The following is a 16015-nucleotide window of genomic DNA, read 5'->3' on the forward strand; positions in this document are numbered from 1 at the left end:
ATTCATCAACATGAGGGCACATTCAAGAATATCCGCATGACAATTATTGGTAAATTTGTTACCAATGATGGGACGGTTTTGTGGGATATTCATTTCTGAGCTCAGGCTCAGATGCTCTCGAAATCAGCACCGCACGCTCACATCTGGATCTGTGCTGCTCAGTGTATTTCACGATCGTATATCACCCAAAATAGGCCAACTCTGCCACGCATTGAATGTGACAGCATCGCGCACTATACACACGGAACAGCTGGGCGAAGCACGGCTCAGCCCTTCTACTGAGCCATCCCCGGCTCACGTACTAACAAACAGCCACCAGTCTGCCCCTTCATAAATGCGTCTTCCATCCTCGCCCACACACCCAAGTACGACTCTCAACAGGGGCAGAGGAGAGGGGGATTTTTTTCTTTCTGGAGGCTGTATATATTGATGCAGGCTAGGAATAGAGAGTTCTGTAAAGATAACATTTGGTTCCTTGACCATGATCGTCCTCCCCATGGAGTATATGTTTTGGAGTGTTTAACCTCTTTCATGGAAAACAAACATCCAATCAAACAAATTTGCATATCAAAAGCCTGAATAGCACTTAAATGCAAATTCTGAATTTTAGTTCATGCAGCAAATCACTGGAACTCAACAGCCAGCACAAACACAGAAGACACAAAAAATGCTTCATGATTACGAATCAAACCAAACAGTTGCGACATTCCCTTGCCATGGCAAGTCATAAACCAAACCCACTAGCTTACACAAGGACTCCGGCACTCATAAACACTGGCCATTAAACTGACACTACATCTTACTGCAGCAGTTTCTCCTAAAATAGGCAATGGACAGAATATACGAACTCTGAAGTTCTTACAAGAGTCCACGCCATATGACGCGTCTAAAAGGTCAATCAGTTCCATCCAAAGTCCGAGTGCTGCACGGTAAAGAAAAAAGGTTAATTAGAGTTCTCATATAAGCATCTAGCATAGAAAGGAAGCCACTATGGAAGCTAACACGACGACTACGAGTTCAAATGACAGATGGACATTTACATGATCTACTCTTGATGCAAAAGCATGCAAACATTGAGCATGTTCTTGTCCAGGATGGGCCTAACAAACAGCAGAATTGCAATGAGAACATGATGATGCCTGATGAAGACCCATGAATGAGCAGTAGACGACAAATAATGTCTGCTTGCCTTTGAATCCTGAACTTGAGGTAGAAGCGGGAACTTGGGGATGGACAACTTTGACTCCAGGATGGAAGCAATGTCGGCGCTCAGCTTCTTGTTCACATCAGGGTTCGGCCCTTGTGAGGATCGAATCAACGCTTCGACATGATCATCACGAATTCTTGCATTTCAGTCATAAGACAAGAACAATTTGGGGGAATACAAAAGGGGAATTGCGCGAGATCGGAGACCCCGACTTGGTTTGCTAGCTAGGGTTCTAACTACCGCTATGGCATATGCTTAGAATATTCCTACCGATCCTTCTCCTCTCGCATGGTTTATAAGCTACACGCCAGCTCTCGATAACGTACTGTTACAGTTCATAACGGTGTCGACAAATAACCGCTACAGGATGAAACGGTGAGGATGAATCATAGCCGTTGATCTGTCCTGGTCTTCATCCGAACCGTTACTTCACTGAAACTCTTCTATCTGCATCTCATCTTCAGTAAACTCTCGGCTTGGGTCCTGACAGCCCTCCACCAGCCCACCGTAGGCTGCAGGCTCCTGGGTACCTCCCAATGCCATGGGCACTGAACTTTTGATAACAATCATCATGTACTGTCGGAAGCACACAAGTTAGTATCTGAGTTATAAAGGTGATTAGAAAGAACTTTGATATACCCACTACTCGGTCAGCTAAACGAGAAAACTGTCCCAGCTTAATTTTCAGTAGTTCGACTGTCTGACATTGTATACAATCATATCGTATCTCCAAATCTACAGAATGACACGCTAACTAAGAGCTTCATTATTACTGGCTCCAGTATCATAAATTTAAATAACCAGGCAAGTCATTTTGATCTTAACTATGTCCGATATAGCAACAAAAGTAGCAATTGGAGCTATTTTTATTTTAAAATTGATGTATTGCTACACTTAAAAACAACTAACCTAAGTACAGTTAGCTTTCCAAAATAATACTCCAGTATATTTAGAAAAAAAACTTAAGAAACAACGAAATGACATGTATTTCTGTAAAACATAAGCAAATAAAGTTCTGAAGAGTTAAATATGAGCTGTCCAGATTTACAACTGATTAATGGTATTGCATATATTTTATAATTTTCCAATACATGAGGTTCTGAATTAGCAATTATAGAGGAGGACACAGGAAACAGCCGCGTCTGGATAATACAGTTGTATTCAATGCAAAAATAATAATAATTCATCAATAGGACCTGAAACAAACCAAAATAATAATTCATTCTCTTAGCAAGAAAATAGTTTTTGCCGACAAAGGAAGAATAATAATCATAAATAAAGATAATCAATGCCTCTGCGAATACATATCTTGTTGATGTGAAATACCTCTACATTCAAAGACAAGCAGAGCAAGTAAACATGTATATCTAGGAAGACTTTCAGATATTGCCTCCCAAAGCAGAATCTCTAAAACAGAATAAACCGTTTCACTCTAGCCTTGCTAAGTTGCTATATACACTAATCATAACCTCCTAATCAGCCCATTTTGGTGTCGCAATGACCAAGAAAAATGGAACATATGAAGGTTTCAAAGTTCTTTTGAGAGAAAGATACACACAAACTTCGGGATATTCGTTTTCTGAGCCCGGGTACTGCAATCGGCTGCTTCCATTAGTCCACATCAGGTTCTTCACCTTACTTGTACTGTCAACCAAAACCCTATATGTGAAGCCAGGATCACCTGCAACAATGTCAGCAAACACCTCCAAAGTCTTCCTGACATCATCCTGTGCTTGCTCGCGGTATATCTTTCCACATATGCTCCTGAGAGTCCTCCTCGTGAAGGGCACCTTGTCAACCTATCTGAAGAAGCTACTGATTATGCTGTACACCTTCCCTGAAATGTAAGCATGTAAACAAAACTCAGTACTAACAGAGCAACCGCATACGCTCTCTGCATGCATTTTGTCCTCTCAACATTTAGTCTTCTCTTGCCGAAGCCGATCTGCCCATAATACAAATAGTAGAAGTCGTACGCCTCACCCAGTGAATTGATACTCAACCCAAGTGCAGGTCGTATTACACTCTTCCTAGGTTCCTCTGCGTACTTGCAAATCAACTGCTCCAATGCACTCCTTCGAGAGGGACACGGCATTCCGTCCGGTGGTGCACTGCCCAGACGTAACCTGCATTTTTCAAACGTACATATTCAGTATGGTAAGTTTACTTCAGTGAAGCAAGGTAACTAAGGTCTGGCTACAATGGTTCAACTATCTTTTTTGATATGGTTATTTTGGTAACGATTTCCAAATTAAACTAATTTCTGTCCAAAATTGTGCAGAGGAGACGAAAGCAGAGTCACATGGAACAATTACAGTTCAACAGCGGGGGGAGCTTGGGTTCACACCTTTTTGTCCAACCAAGGGCTTCTCGGTTGACTCTGGCAGTCGATTACGCCGACCTAGTCGGAGATGCATCCGGACACCGGCGAAAACCATCTCATCTGTGTTAGAGTTGTGTCGAATATTGTGTACACGGTAGGTTACAGTTGGACTCTGAGTAGTATTGTGTTTATATAGGATATGGAGTCGTGTCCTAGTAGGACACTTGTATCCTAGGCCTCTCATATATAGCGGGGGTACACACACGATATAACCTATGCCAACATAATAGCACAAGCGCGCAAGGGGGAGCCGGCGGCGTGTGCCGGCGCCCGGGTGGCCGGTGTGCGGTATTGTGATGGTGCCACGGGGAGGAGCGCCCGTAGTCAGGCCCCGGGGATGTAGCCATAACGGTGAACCTCGTTAACAAATTTCGGTGTCGTCCTCGTGTGATTGCTTAGTCCTTGAATGATCAACAGTATGCCTCGGATTCATTCTAACAAGTGGTATCATAGCTAGGTTGTTCGGAGGTGCTAATCGTGTTGATCTAGAGGAAACATTGAGTTTGAGATGCAGCCGGCTACGGACGTGGTTCTCGATGAAATTGGAGAAAAGCAAGATCAGCCGAAGGCATGTGTGCTTATGGCAGCAGCCGTTGGCGTCGGCCGAGTCGATCAATCCAGATCGGTCCTGGTGGCGTGTGTGGCAACCCTATGCGGGGACGGATTACGGCGTTGCGAGCGCTTGATGCGGTCGAGCGAGGCGGCAGCCGTACGCGCGGATACACGTGGCATTGACAAGTCGAGGCCGAGGCCGGCTAGTGGGCTGGGCCAGCGGCGCTGCAGCTCTCTGGGTGATGGGCTTGGTGATTTGTGGTGTTCACGCATGCGCGTGCGTTGCGCGGAAGGGAGCTGAAGCAAGGCATCGTGAGGATTTGTTTGAGAGAAAAAAAAGGTAGCAATCAGGACCACGTGTGTGCACAGGAGCAGTTTGGTTCGGTCAATTCGATTTATTTTCTACTACGAAGTGCACGGAGAAGCAACAGCAAATAGTGACAGGAAAAAGCAAAATTTTGTGCAGTTTGCATGGGAGTTTTTTCCTGGGTCGATTTGTTGAGATGGTTTGAAACACGTGGATAGGTTGCGGAGGCCCGTGGGGCTCAGTTGGACATGACAGTCTGACGGATCGACGCAAGTCGGTTGGACATGACAGTCTGACGGATCGACGCAAGTCGGTTGGACATGACAATCTGACGGATCGACGCAAGTTGGTTGGTACAGAAGACGGTGCGGGATCGGCGACGGCGACGTAGGAGCGTGATGCTGATGGTGACCGACTTCTAGCGTGGAAACACGTGGCACAGACCCGAGGCTTGTGTGGCTTCGACAAGACTATGGCGCGGGGTTGATTCAAGACGGTGCGCACATGAGAGCTTGAAGTCGACGGGGCGCGAGGATGGACTGATCATCTACCATGGAGTCATGTTGAAGGTGGAGCTGGATTGAGGGGCAACGGTGTAAGGATCCAGATAATCGAAGCCTATTCAGCAATGGGAAAAAAGTGAGTGACATGTAATTCGGACTGGAGCCCGGTGGTCTGATGGAAGCATAAAACTCGTCATCGGTCGGTGATGATCGGTGGTACTCTGCAGTGGGAGTTGAGTGGTGTGGGTTCGCGACCCTTGAGACTCGACCGGGACAGCGGAGGCTCGACGCGGTAATAGCGGTGAGGCGTGCGGTATGCACGGGACATGGAGACGGGACAGGGCTCTGGTGGTCATACATGTGGTGAGACAACTGCGAATTTGACTCGGGATGACTACAAGCAATGGTGAAATTCTTTCAAGTTTCAGATAGGCGGTCAAAAAAGGAGCGGTGATGTTGAGTTCAGGTAATTCTTATGTGTGACACCCAATATGTGAGTTGTTCACTTTCACGCAGGTCAATGATCGGTGTGTGATGGCGTTGACGGATACTCCGAAAGTTGGGAGCACAATGTAGAGAATGAGGAACTTAATTTTGCTCGAGTGTTGAATATGGTCAAGAAAAGAAGGGACTACAAATTGCAGGTGGAGTCATATGGAGTCTTTGAAGTAGCAGCGGTGCTCATGGGATAAGCTCAAGTCCAATGTACATGGAAGTTTGACGCATTGACAAATTCAAGGTGGTGGAGAATATTCGCCAAGGTGGAGTTTGTTAGACTTGTGTCGAATATTATGTACACGGTAGGTTACAGTTGGACTCTGAGTAGTATTGTGTTTATATAGGATATGTGTCGTGTCCTAGTAGGACACTTGTATCCTATGCCTCTCATATATAGCGGGGGTACACACACGATGTAACCTATGCCAACATAATAGCACAGGCGCGCAAGGGGGAGCCGGCGGCGTGTGCTGGCGCCCGGGTGGCCGGTGTGCGGTATTGTGATGGTGCCACGGGGAGGAGCGCCCGTAGTCAGGCCCCGGGGATGTAGCCATATCGATGAACCTCGTTAACAAATCGCGGTGTCGTCCTCATGTGATTGCTTGGTCTTCGGATGATCAACAATATGCCTCGGATTTATTCTAACAATCTGGCTGTCGCCGCCGATCTATTTGACCGCAACCAGAACCAGGATTGGAGTCCGCAGGAACGGCATGGTCGGCTTCGCTGTTCCGCAACAAGCCTAGAGGTACTGGATCTGAGTGCTCAAAACTGTCGGTGAACTCCTCATGCAGCGGGAACCTGAAAAAGACGGCAATGGCCAACGCCAAGGCCCGTTTGTTAGCTTTCTTCTACACATACGGCAGCTAGCAAAACAAATCTCAAAACCTTGTAGATCCGCATGAACTAACCTGTCGACTGCATCGAGCAGGAACTCAAACAGCATGATCCATTTTTCCCGTTGCCGCCGGTGTAGAACGAGCACCACTAGATGAAAGGGGATAGTGATGTTTGGGGAGGAAGAGAGGGGCGGTGAGGGTTTCCAGAATGAACGCCTTATCTGATCCGTGGCTCGGTTGAAATGCCGCGCCCGCCCGCAAACGCCGTCCCACCCCATACGATTTGGGCCCACGTCAGATCCATTGTTTCGTACCATACGTCCGTTTTTCTATATTTCGAGTCAGAGGTGTCAGCGTGAATTATTCAGATCCCAAGTCTGGAACTGATGCAGATGATTTCGGGAGCAGCTGGGCTCGGGCAAACTCTGTTTGCTTCTCTTTCTGTGACCCTTTTTGTATCACCAGAAAATTATCACCACATATGGTACGGCGGGCAGTAGAAGCAGTGTCTTCTTTTATTAAATTTGTTACCATCACATATGCGCCGGAAAACATTAGACAGAGGCCGTCTGTCTACCATATTGCTAACAAAATTATTTATACAGAAACATAGAAAGAAAAAAACTGACAGAAAAAGGTAAAATGGCAAAAACAATAAAAAACCCAGAAGAAACAAGAAAAGGAACGAAAAAACACATATATTGTTCAATTTAGTTTTTGTGAGAATTTTACATTTATGTTCTACACTCTTCTCTAATTTAGTGCTATATATTCATAATATTTGGACAAAACAACAGTTTTACAGTCTTCTTCAATCTAGTGTTTGCGTTTGGTACTATTTCAAAAAGAATCCAAGTCAAGATATACCTTTGCGAAAGAACAAGCACATAGTCTACAAGCTTAAAGTATATGTGCTACCCCCTTCAAGATCAAGGACATCTTGAGGCCCAAACATGTACTCCACACCCCGTTCCATATCCCTACCAAACAAGCTCTGCCCTTCCTCCGAATCATTGCCACCAGCTTGACCCCACGGGCGCCGCTGGTACCTCCTTAGCGCCTCCAGCCTCTCCGCCACCTCCTTCATGGCCGGACGCTCTTCCCCGCTCACGCTCACGCATCGGGTCACGATGTGGGTGACCTCTTCCAGTGCTTCGGGTCCCATTTCCTTCCTCACTTGGCCGTCCAGGAGCTTCTCATGTGTGCCGGCCTTCGTGGCTGCTACGAAGCGTGACACTAGGCTCCTGTCCTCTGGCCCGCTGAAGCAGATCGCCTTCTTTCCGGTGAGAAGCTCTAAAAGCACGACCCCAAAACTATACACATCACTCTTGTCTGTCAACTGGCATGTCATGAGGTACTCCGGGTCTAGGTACCCGCAGGTGCCCTGCACCAGTGTTGCGATTTGAACCTCGTCGCTTGGCGCCAGCTTTGATGCCCCAAAGTCCGAGACTTTGGCGGTGAGATTGTTGTCGAGGAGGATGTTGGCGGTCTTGACATCTCCATGGAGGATCGGCGGCGAGGCCGACGAGTGCATGTATGCCAACGCCTCCGCGGACTCTGCTGCTATCCGGAGACGAGTGTCCAAGGTTGTGTCAGTGTTAAGCTCCTTTCCGTGGAGGAAGTGGTAGAGGGTGCCGTTTGAGACGTACTCGTAAACCAGCATCGGCACCTCTATGTCAAGGCAGCAACCGAGCAGCTTGACAACATTACGGTGGTTGATCTGGGAGAGAATGAGCATCTCCCTCGCGAACTCCTTGATATCAGACTCCTCCATCATCTTAGACTTTTTTATGGCCACCACAGTCTTGTCCTCCAAAACGCCCTTGTAGACTATGCCATGGCCTCCGCGTCCGAGGACCTGATCGGCGGCGAAGTTGTTGGTGGCTTTCACTAGCTCTTGTTCCGAGAATATCTTGAACCCGCTGGCGCCTCCTTCGGCGGCACCTCTATGGGAACGCATCTGTTGCTGCAAGATGACGCCTCCATTGTGCTCGAAGAAGTTCTGTTTTGCTTTGATCAGTTTCCTCTTCTGGAACCCCAGGTAGAGCCAGAAGCACATGAAAACCGACATGAACACGCCAACGCCGACTCCTAAATATGACATTGCATACACAACCATTAGCTTAGATTATTGAGAAGAAATTGCAGAAGAACCAACGATGGAGATGGAATATGTTGCATGATGACCATCGATGGATCAGTGTGTACCTACGACGGTTTTCAGAGCTAGGGAGAAATTGTCCTTTGGCCTGCAGCCGTTCTTGGCGGTGGCACCTCCACTTGTACCCGGTGGGCATTGGCAAGTGTGGCTCCCCGGCGTGTTTGTGCACACACCGTAGCACGGGTATTCGTCTTTCAGATGGCACTCGTCGATGTCTTCAGTTTGCAAAGCAATTTCAACATCATTTGGTCAGACAAAAGTAGAGATGTAGTCCTTCCTCTGATATACATATTACTACTAAATCAGGGAAAATTAATATGGATCGGAGTGAGTAATAGAGCACAACAGCTATACTCCAATGTTGGAGCTATGTGGTGTACCTGCGCATCCACGGTCGAGATAAGGGTTGCCGTCGTAGCCCTTGGGGCAGCTGCACCGGTACCCGGGGCCATTGGTTGCGTCGACGCACTGGCTGCCCACGCTCCGGCAGGCGAAGTCGGTGGCGTTTTGGCCGGCCGCGCTGCAGTTGTCGATGTTGCGGACGGCCCAGTCGAGCACGAGGGGCACGGCGAAGTCGTCGGTGCGGTTGAGGAAGACGCGGTCGGTGTAGGTGAACCACTCGTCCTCGACGAGGAACACGTAGTGGCAGGACGTGGCGTTGGTGGTGAAAGCGGTTGAATCTTTGGACGGCGGGAAGTTGCGCAGGTAAGGCCCGAAGAAGCTGATGTCGGCGGGTATCTCGCTCTGGCAGCACCCGACGCCGGTGCACGGGCCGGGCATGGCATACCTCGAAGGGCGGCACACGGACATGCAGCCGCTGACGTAGTATCCGTCGCCGTCGACGAAGTAGCCGAGGTTGGGGCAGCCGAGCGCGACCAGACGGTTCTTGGCGTCGGAGAAGCGGTAGACGCTGTACTGGAGGGACATGTAGCTGTTGGTGCGGTCGACGAGGCCGCCGGTGGAGCTGAAGCACTCCCGCGTCGCGTTGAGGTAGGCGCGGGCCTCGCCGGACGCGAGGGAGAGGTCTGCGAGGTGGTGGTCGAAGCCACTGACGGTGAGACGCGGAGGGAAGAGGCCGGAGTCATGGCACTCGAGCTGGAAGCCCTGCTGGCCGTCGTTGCGGTAGCAGCCGGCGCCGATGCCGAACGGGTATGAAACGGTGATGTTGCCACAGCTGTCGCGGCACCCCGGCCGCGCCACGGGCGGCCGCCGACGAGCTGACGCCGGTGCCACTACCAGCACATGCAACAGCATCAGCAGGAACAGAAGGGCGGCTGCTAATGCCATTCTTGATGTGTGTGTTCTTCTCTGGAGACTCGGCTGCTTGGATATGTGTAGGTGGACTGGTGGAGTGTGTGGTGTGTGTAGGATATGAATGCCATGGCCTGCCTTGACCGGGAGACGCAGCATCTGCATCTCAATGCCATGGTCGTTGAGAAATTGAACACGTATGACTGCGACACATGCGTCTGGATGTTGTTGGAAATAGGGAGCACTCGAATCTCAGTCGACCTGCCGGCTAGAATGTTCATATCTGCACTAGGCCTTCGTGCAAACACTAGTTCGAGTCTAAAACAATATACTTCCTCTAGTGTAAAAAAAACGTCTTGCATTATGAACGTAGATAGACAAAAGTAAATATAGAAGCGTAGTAAAAATATGTGTCCTAGTTTTAGATTTAAGAAAAGTATACAAACCACAAAAGTTGTTGAGCAATTCTAGGCTTAGCAATGTGTGACTAGGCCAAAAAACTACAATAAAATTTCAAGTTTTCAACTCATATACATGTGTAGTCAGTGGCTGATGTCAATTTTATCAATTCATTTTAGGGATTTGCAAGTTTTCTATAGATGTAATCGACTGTAACACCCTACCTATCACAAGCAAGCAAGGCACACAGGTAAACAAGCTAACAAGCAGTAAATACAATATAAAGCTAAGAATCAAGATAACCAAAATGACGTAGACGGCCTGAAATCCATGGTCTTGGGAAATGTAAGCTTTGGCCGGCGAGGGTCGGTACCCGTGGCGAAGGAGACCATGGGTGTCTTTTTCCTTCTTGAAGATGTCGTTGAAGAGTTCACAATAACACTAGATCATTGGTGGATGGAGATAGGTTTTGGTGGCTGCTGGTGCAGCCGGATCGACTCCCGCGGGGTACGATGAGCTGGCGGTAGTGTGGAGCTCTAGGTGAAAGCTTTGTTCCGACGGGGATCGGTGCCAGTGATGTTGGCACCCGAGGGTGTCATTTACTTCTCGCAAGCGTTGTCGCACAACTTCTTCTGCCGTATCCCGGGTCCCTTTGGCCCTCAGTCGTTGGTTGTGGAGTCCTGCTTTGTATAGATGCTGCTTGTATTCGTCATTATTGTTGTTTTTGCATGGTTGTCCTCTAATCAACCTTGCCGTCGTGTGGTTTTTGGCCTGTTTTCCTTATAAACTTTCTTAATGAAATCGCAGGAGCACCCTGTCCTCTTTTTTTTTCGCAAATCGAACCTTCCATTACTTAACCAGAATCATTACAGTCTTGTTGACATAAGAAGTCAACCTCATCATAAATACTACGCAGCCAAACAGCAGTTTTGGGTAGTAAACTACCCATTTGAGCGAGAGCATGGCTAACTTTATTCTGCTCTCGCTTAATGTTGTTTTATGTGGCCCACCATGGCCGCCACTGGAGACCTATTGGCCTCAGTGTCCCTGATCATGTGAGCCGTCGTTGAGCAGTACGTCTCCACAATTAATCTTTCTGGACTCCGCTCAAAGGCCAGTCACTCCCTCCATGAGCGCCGCCATCTCTGCTTCGAGAGCGCTCGTGCATCGTGGGATGAAACGGCATGACGAGAAAATGACGGCACCTGCATGATCTCGAAGAACCATTTCGGCACCTGCAATGAGACGGTGGGCGTTCGGTATAAACCAAAAATTCAGTTTCCACCGTTCAGTTTTTTCACACAACTTCGGTTTTCAAATTTACTAACCGAAAATGTCAACCCAAAAGGGCTAACCGAAACTTCGGTTAACCAACTAGTTCCGTTCGGTTTGCAGTTTACACCGAAAAGCATTGCTTTAAGCAATTTGTGCTCACCGCGGCTGCTGCAACCTCTTATATAGCCAAAGCTCTGTGCCCCATTCGCTTCGTCAAGTGAGGTGGGACTAAACAAACGTCATGTCCAGACTTGTCTGGCCGCACACTCGCACACGGGCTGATTTCCATGCATGTGGTCTCTCTCTTTGCTGGTTTGTCACGGGCTGGGTTGTCAAGCTCTATTTAGTAGAACGTCCAGGCCTACTTAGCGTAGAGTTTTCTCGAAACAAAACAAATACTTTAGCGTAGAGTTTTCTGGAATTCACTGATAGTACATCTAGAACTTTGGCCACTCAGAGTTTCGGACCTCCTCTGATTTCCTAGAGTCTAGAGAGCTCTTGGACTCATTCGAAATTCACCGGAGGCTTCTGATTCTGGTTCTGGGCTAACACATGGCTAAAATAGAGTCAATAAATAAGACTTTTGAAGTTCTGGGATAACACATTACCTCTAGGGCATATTTCCAACACCGAGCGACCTTTTGCTCCTCTTGGCCCTTGGTGGCGTCGCATCTTTCCTTTGGAAACTGTCTTTTCCTATGTTTCACCGCTTGTTCATAGGAGTGCCAACACAAAAGTCAGCATGAGGGCAGATGAAAACATGTGCGCTGGGAATGACAATAGATGGTTAATAAGCAATGTCAATACTCAATACAATACTAAATAATGTCAATACTTAATACAATACTCGGCTGAAAGGCGGGGCAGAATCATCTAGGAGTACATTATTTTGTGCCAAAAAAGAATTCCAGTATATTAGGTACATAAAAATGTACCGTCATTTCGTTCCTCTTATGCATTTTCCCTTTGAAAACGCTTTGACCGTCATTTTAAAAACTTCATAACAAATTCATATTAACTTAGGAAAATGCAAAAAAAAAACAAATCAAAATATTCAGAAAAACATCACCTATATGTGCATGTCGTTTGTCTTCATGACAAAAGTATTGTTCATACATTTTTATATTTAATATCATGAGTAATATTAATAACCTCATGTGGTTTAATACATTTTCTGAGTTAATATGAATATTGAATACAATACTCCGCTGAAAGGCGGGGAAGAATCATCTAGTAGTACATTGTTTCGTTCCAAAACAGAATTTCAGTATATTAGGTACATAAAAATGTGATGCTATTCGGTAGTCCATGATAGGTTAGCCCATCTATCTCATGCAGTTTGGCAGATCCGAAGGTGGTGGTGGGAGAATGGTTTCGAGCGTGGGCCCGTTGTCCACCTCAAACACCGCCGCCATGCCCATGGCCATGTGGAACTCGAAGTGGCAGTGCAGGAACCACGCCCCGGGGTTGTCGGCGACGAAGCGGATGGCGGCCCACCCGAGCCTCGGCACCTGCACGGTGTTCTTCATGGGCGGGTCCACCAGGTTGTAGCTCTTGACGTCCCTGGCGGCGTCGTAGTTGCCGTGTCCCTGCGCGAGCACGAAGAAGTCGTGGCCGTGGAGGTGCATAGGGTTTGAGTCACTCTGCATGGTGGCCGTGCTCTGAAACACCACCTCCACCGTCGCGTTGTACGCGAACCGCCTTGTCATAGTGGCCTTCCGCGTGGGCTCGAGCTCCTCCATCTTGCCGTCGGGCACGACCGGTATCAGTGCCGTGTCGGTGAAGTTGAACGCCCTCGGTGGCCTGCTGGGCAGGTCCTGCACCGCCACGCCGTTGTTGTTCAACTTGCCGCCATAGTACCGCGCTTGGAGCACCGCCATCGTCTCCGGGAGGTGGAAAGACACGTTGTTGATGTAGGCCACCTCGAAGGACTCCGGGTTTCCTCCTCGCTTGCAGGACGTTTTGTTGTTCGTGCACATGGAGCCCTTGCCCAGGGTGAGGAACAGACGCTCGTCCACACGATCCCGGACCTGAGGCAGCAGCGGGTTACCACCAGGCTGCATGCCGGTGAGGTTGCCATGGAAGTAGAAGGTCGTGATCGTGTCGTGCTGGTCAGGCATCACAGGCATGAGAGGCGATTTCTCTGTGCAGTTTTGCGCGTCGCTGGGGATGTTCTTGTACTGCACCACCCCTCTGGAGACGAATACCGGGATCTGCGGGTCAGGCACCGGAGGCTGGTTGGCCAGGGCAGCCATGTAGTACCTGCAGGGCGGGGCGTCGGCGACCATGAGCACGTCGATGGTCTCGCCCGCCGCGACTGCGACGACGTCTGTCGTGAATGGCTTCAGATAGTTGGCGTCGGCGCCAACCACCGTGAGCTTGTGCCCGGCCACCTTGAAGTAGTACTCGGAGAAGAGCGCCGCGTTCACCAGCCGCAGCATGTACGTCTTGCCGGGTTCCACGTCGAGCACGAAGTTGTCTTCCGCCACCCCTACAAACAGAGCATATATACACAGGGTCAGCAACTCAATACATTCTTCATGTGTTCACACGACAATCAGAGGAATGTCAAACCGTTTACCGGTGCAGTTGTGGAGGTCTCCGAGCTTCCCGTTGATGGTGGCGGCGGCAGGGTTATCGTCGAACGAGCCCCCGATGGAGAAGTTCTTGTCCACCTTGACGAGGTCCCTCTGCCACCACTCACCGATGATGACCGGGACCTCCACGTCGGGCTTGGGAAACGGGTAGGTGCCGGACCTGGGGCGGATGACGATGATGCCGTGCAGGGTGGCCCGGAGCGCGGAGACATGGGAGTGCCACCACAGGGTGCCCTCCTGCCCGGTGACGTCGAACCGGTAGGTGAAGGTCGTGTTGGGCTGGATCGGGCACTGCGTTATCATCCCGGCGCCGTCCGCCCAGCATGTCAGCCGCTGCTTCACGCCGTGCCTGCAGTTGGCCAGTTGCATGCACGCGTTAGAGGACCGACGAAGATCAAGGAAGAAGAATAATAAGAAGAAGAAAGTTCATGCATGCTTGCATGGTACGCACGTATACGTACCAGTGGACTGTGATTCCGTAGGGTGACTGGTTGACGAGGTGGACGACGACGGTGTCCCCTTCCATGGCCTCCAACGCCGGGCCGGGGAACTGCCCGTTCACCACCGTCACCAGCGTGTCGTTGCACAGATGCCGCATGCGCACCTGGTTCACAACGAACGTGTGCTCGACAACAGCCGCATCGCCACCAGCAGCCGCCGAGAGGAGGACGGCGAAGAAGAAGACGACGAGGCCTGCTGCCATGGGGAGCATGACCTTACACATGTTGCCTTCTTGCTGCCGGTTGCTCCACCACCTTCTCGAGCTATCAAGATTAATTGTTGTTGTTGCTTAGTGCTTATTGCAGTAACCCTACCCCAAGGTCAGTATATATATATAGAGTTTTGCTACAGTTACGGACTCAATTCTATGGACTACAACCTACAGGCTGATGTGTGTACGGCCGATTGAATATCAGGGGAGCCCGCAGTTGAAGTCAGAGGGACGGGGGAGATTAATGTGGCGACACGTAGTCCCGTACGCCTTTTTCGTGACTATTTGCCCGTAAGTCTAGGATTTTTATATATATACAACACCAGGCACTGGCAGGTAGACTCTAGATGGCTCGTGCATGCGCTATTACAGTCAAAGACAGGGGTCCAGTCAGATGTCAAACTAGATACGGTCAGAAGCAGATTCCTCTGTTGGTTTGACAACACCACACGCATGGCATGATGATGACACATGCATACATATCATCTAGTTGGAATACATGGGATGATGACGCATCACAGATTGACTCCAACATCGAGGTTGCACCATACATGGTGCATCAATGCCCAGTTCAAATCTTAATCAAACAGGTAGCTCTGACTTGGCTGTCCACCTAACTCAATTACTCAACGATGTGTACGCTATGCACACGCACACGTAGAGACTATAAGGTTGACCGCAGCAGCCGGCATAAAACAAACGTACCGAGTACACACTAGTACACATCACAAGTTCAAAACTCAATCCAAATACCTAGCTAGTAACACGTCCAAGAGATTACGTCCAAGTGTAAAAGCAGGCGACAAGTCAATTTACATTGTATATTGGTAGTTTACTATAGCTTCACGTGTGTGCTCTAACCGTGTATGTGTTGATCTATCACCAACAGAGGTGAACCGAAATTCACCCGAAAAAAATAAAAATAAATAAATCGAAATTAAATGACAGCCGATCATAAGACTTAGTACATCACCTTTTTTTTTGCGTGCATGAGACTTCAGAAATTATCTTGCAGGTCTCTTAGTTTAGATTTTTACTACATGTGTTTACCACGACATCTACCACCAAGTCTTGTTTTGCTACGGTTGCATTTCTTTAATTTGATGCATTTTCACAACTTTTTGGTCATGGGAAACACGGCTCAGTTTAAGAACTTCCTATTTTATGCGGACTAAGTATATATCTTGCTACGGTACCATGTCATATTGTATTGGTCATAATTCCTACAAAAAATGTGAGTAAATTTCATCTTTTTTACTATCTAACCTGTGATCTTGTGAAAATGTTCACCTCATTTTTTCAAATCTTGCTGCATTTTACACCTTATCTTT

General features: G+C 48.6%; 2 protein-coding genes across 2 annotated transcripts; both read right to left on the reverse strand.

The window, feature by feature from the left end:
- Positions 1 to 6970: 6970 nt before the first annotated feature.
- Positions 6971 to 9805, reverse strand: LOC119324020 (wall-associated receptor kinase 2-like). Its single transcript, XM_037597739.1, has 3 exons — positions 8831 to 9805; positions 8498 to 8665; positions 6971 to 8380 (listed from the first exon to the last, which is right to left on the reverse strand). The coding sequence occupies exons 1-3, from the start codon at positions 9735 to 9737 to the stop codon at positions 7182 to 7184; spliced, it is 2274 nt and encodes a 757-aa protein (XP_037453636.1). The 5' UTR covers positions 9738 to 9805; the 3' UTR covers positions 6971 to 7181.
- A 2895-nt stretch (positions 9806 to 12700) lies between these two features.
- Positions 12701 to 14684, reverse strand: LOC119326743 (putative laccase-19). The gene is made up of 3 exons (XM_037600360.1): positions 14434 to 14684; positions 13957 to 14321; positions 12701 to 13866 (listed from the first exon to the last, which is right to left on the reverse strand). Exons 1-3 carry the CDS (start codon positions 14682 to 14684, stop codon positions 12701 to 12703), a joined length of 1782 nt encoding a protein of 593 aa, XP_037456257.1.
- Positions 14685 to 16015: the final 1331 nt, after the last annotated feature.

Source organism: Triticum dicoccoides, chromosome 6B, assembly GCF_002162155.2.
Source record: "Triticum dicoccoides isolate Atlit2015 ecotype Zavitan chromosome 6B, WEW_v2.0, whole genome shotgun sequence".
NCBI classification, from domain to species: Eukaryota; Viridiplantae; Streptophyta; class Magnoliopsida; order Poales; family Poaceae; genus Triticum; species Triticum dicoccoides.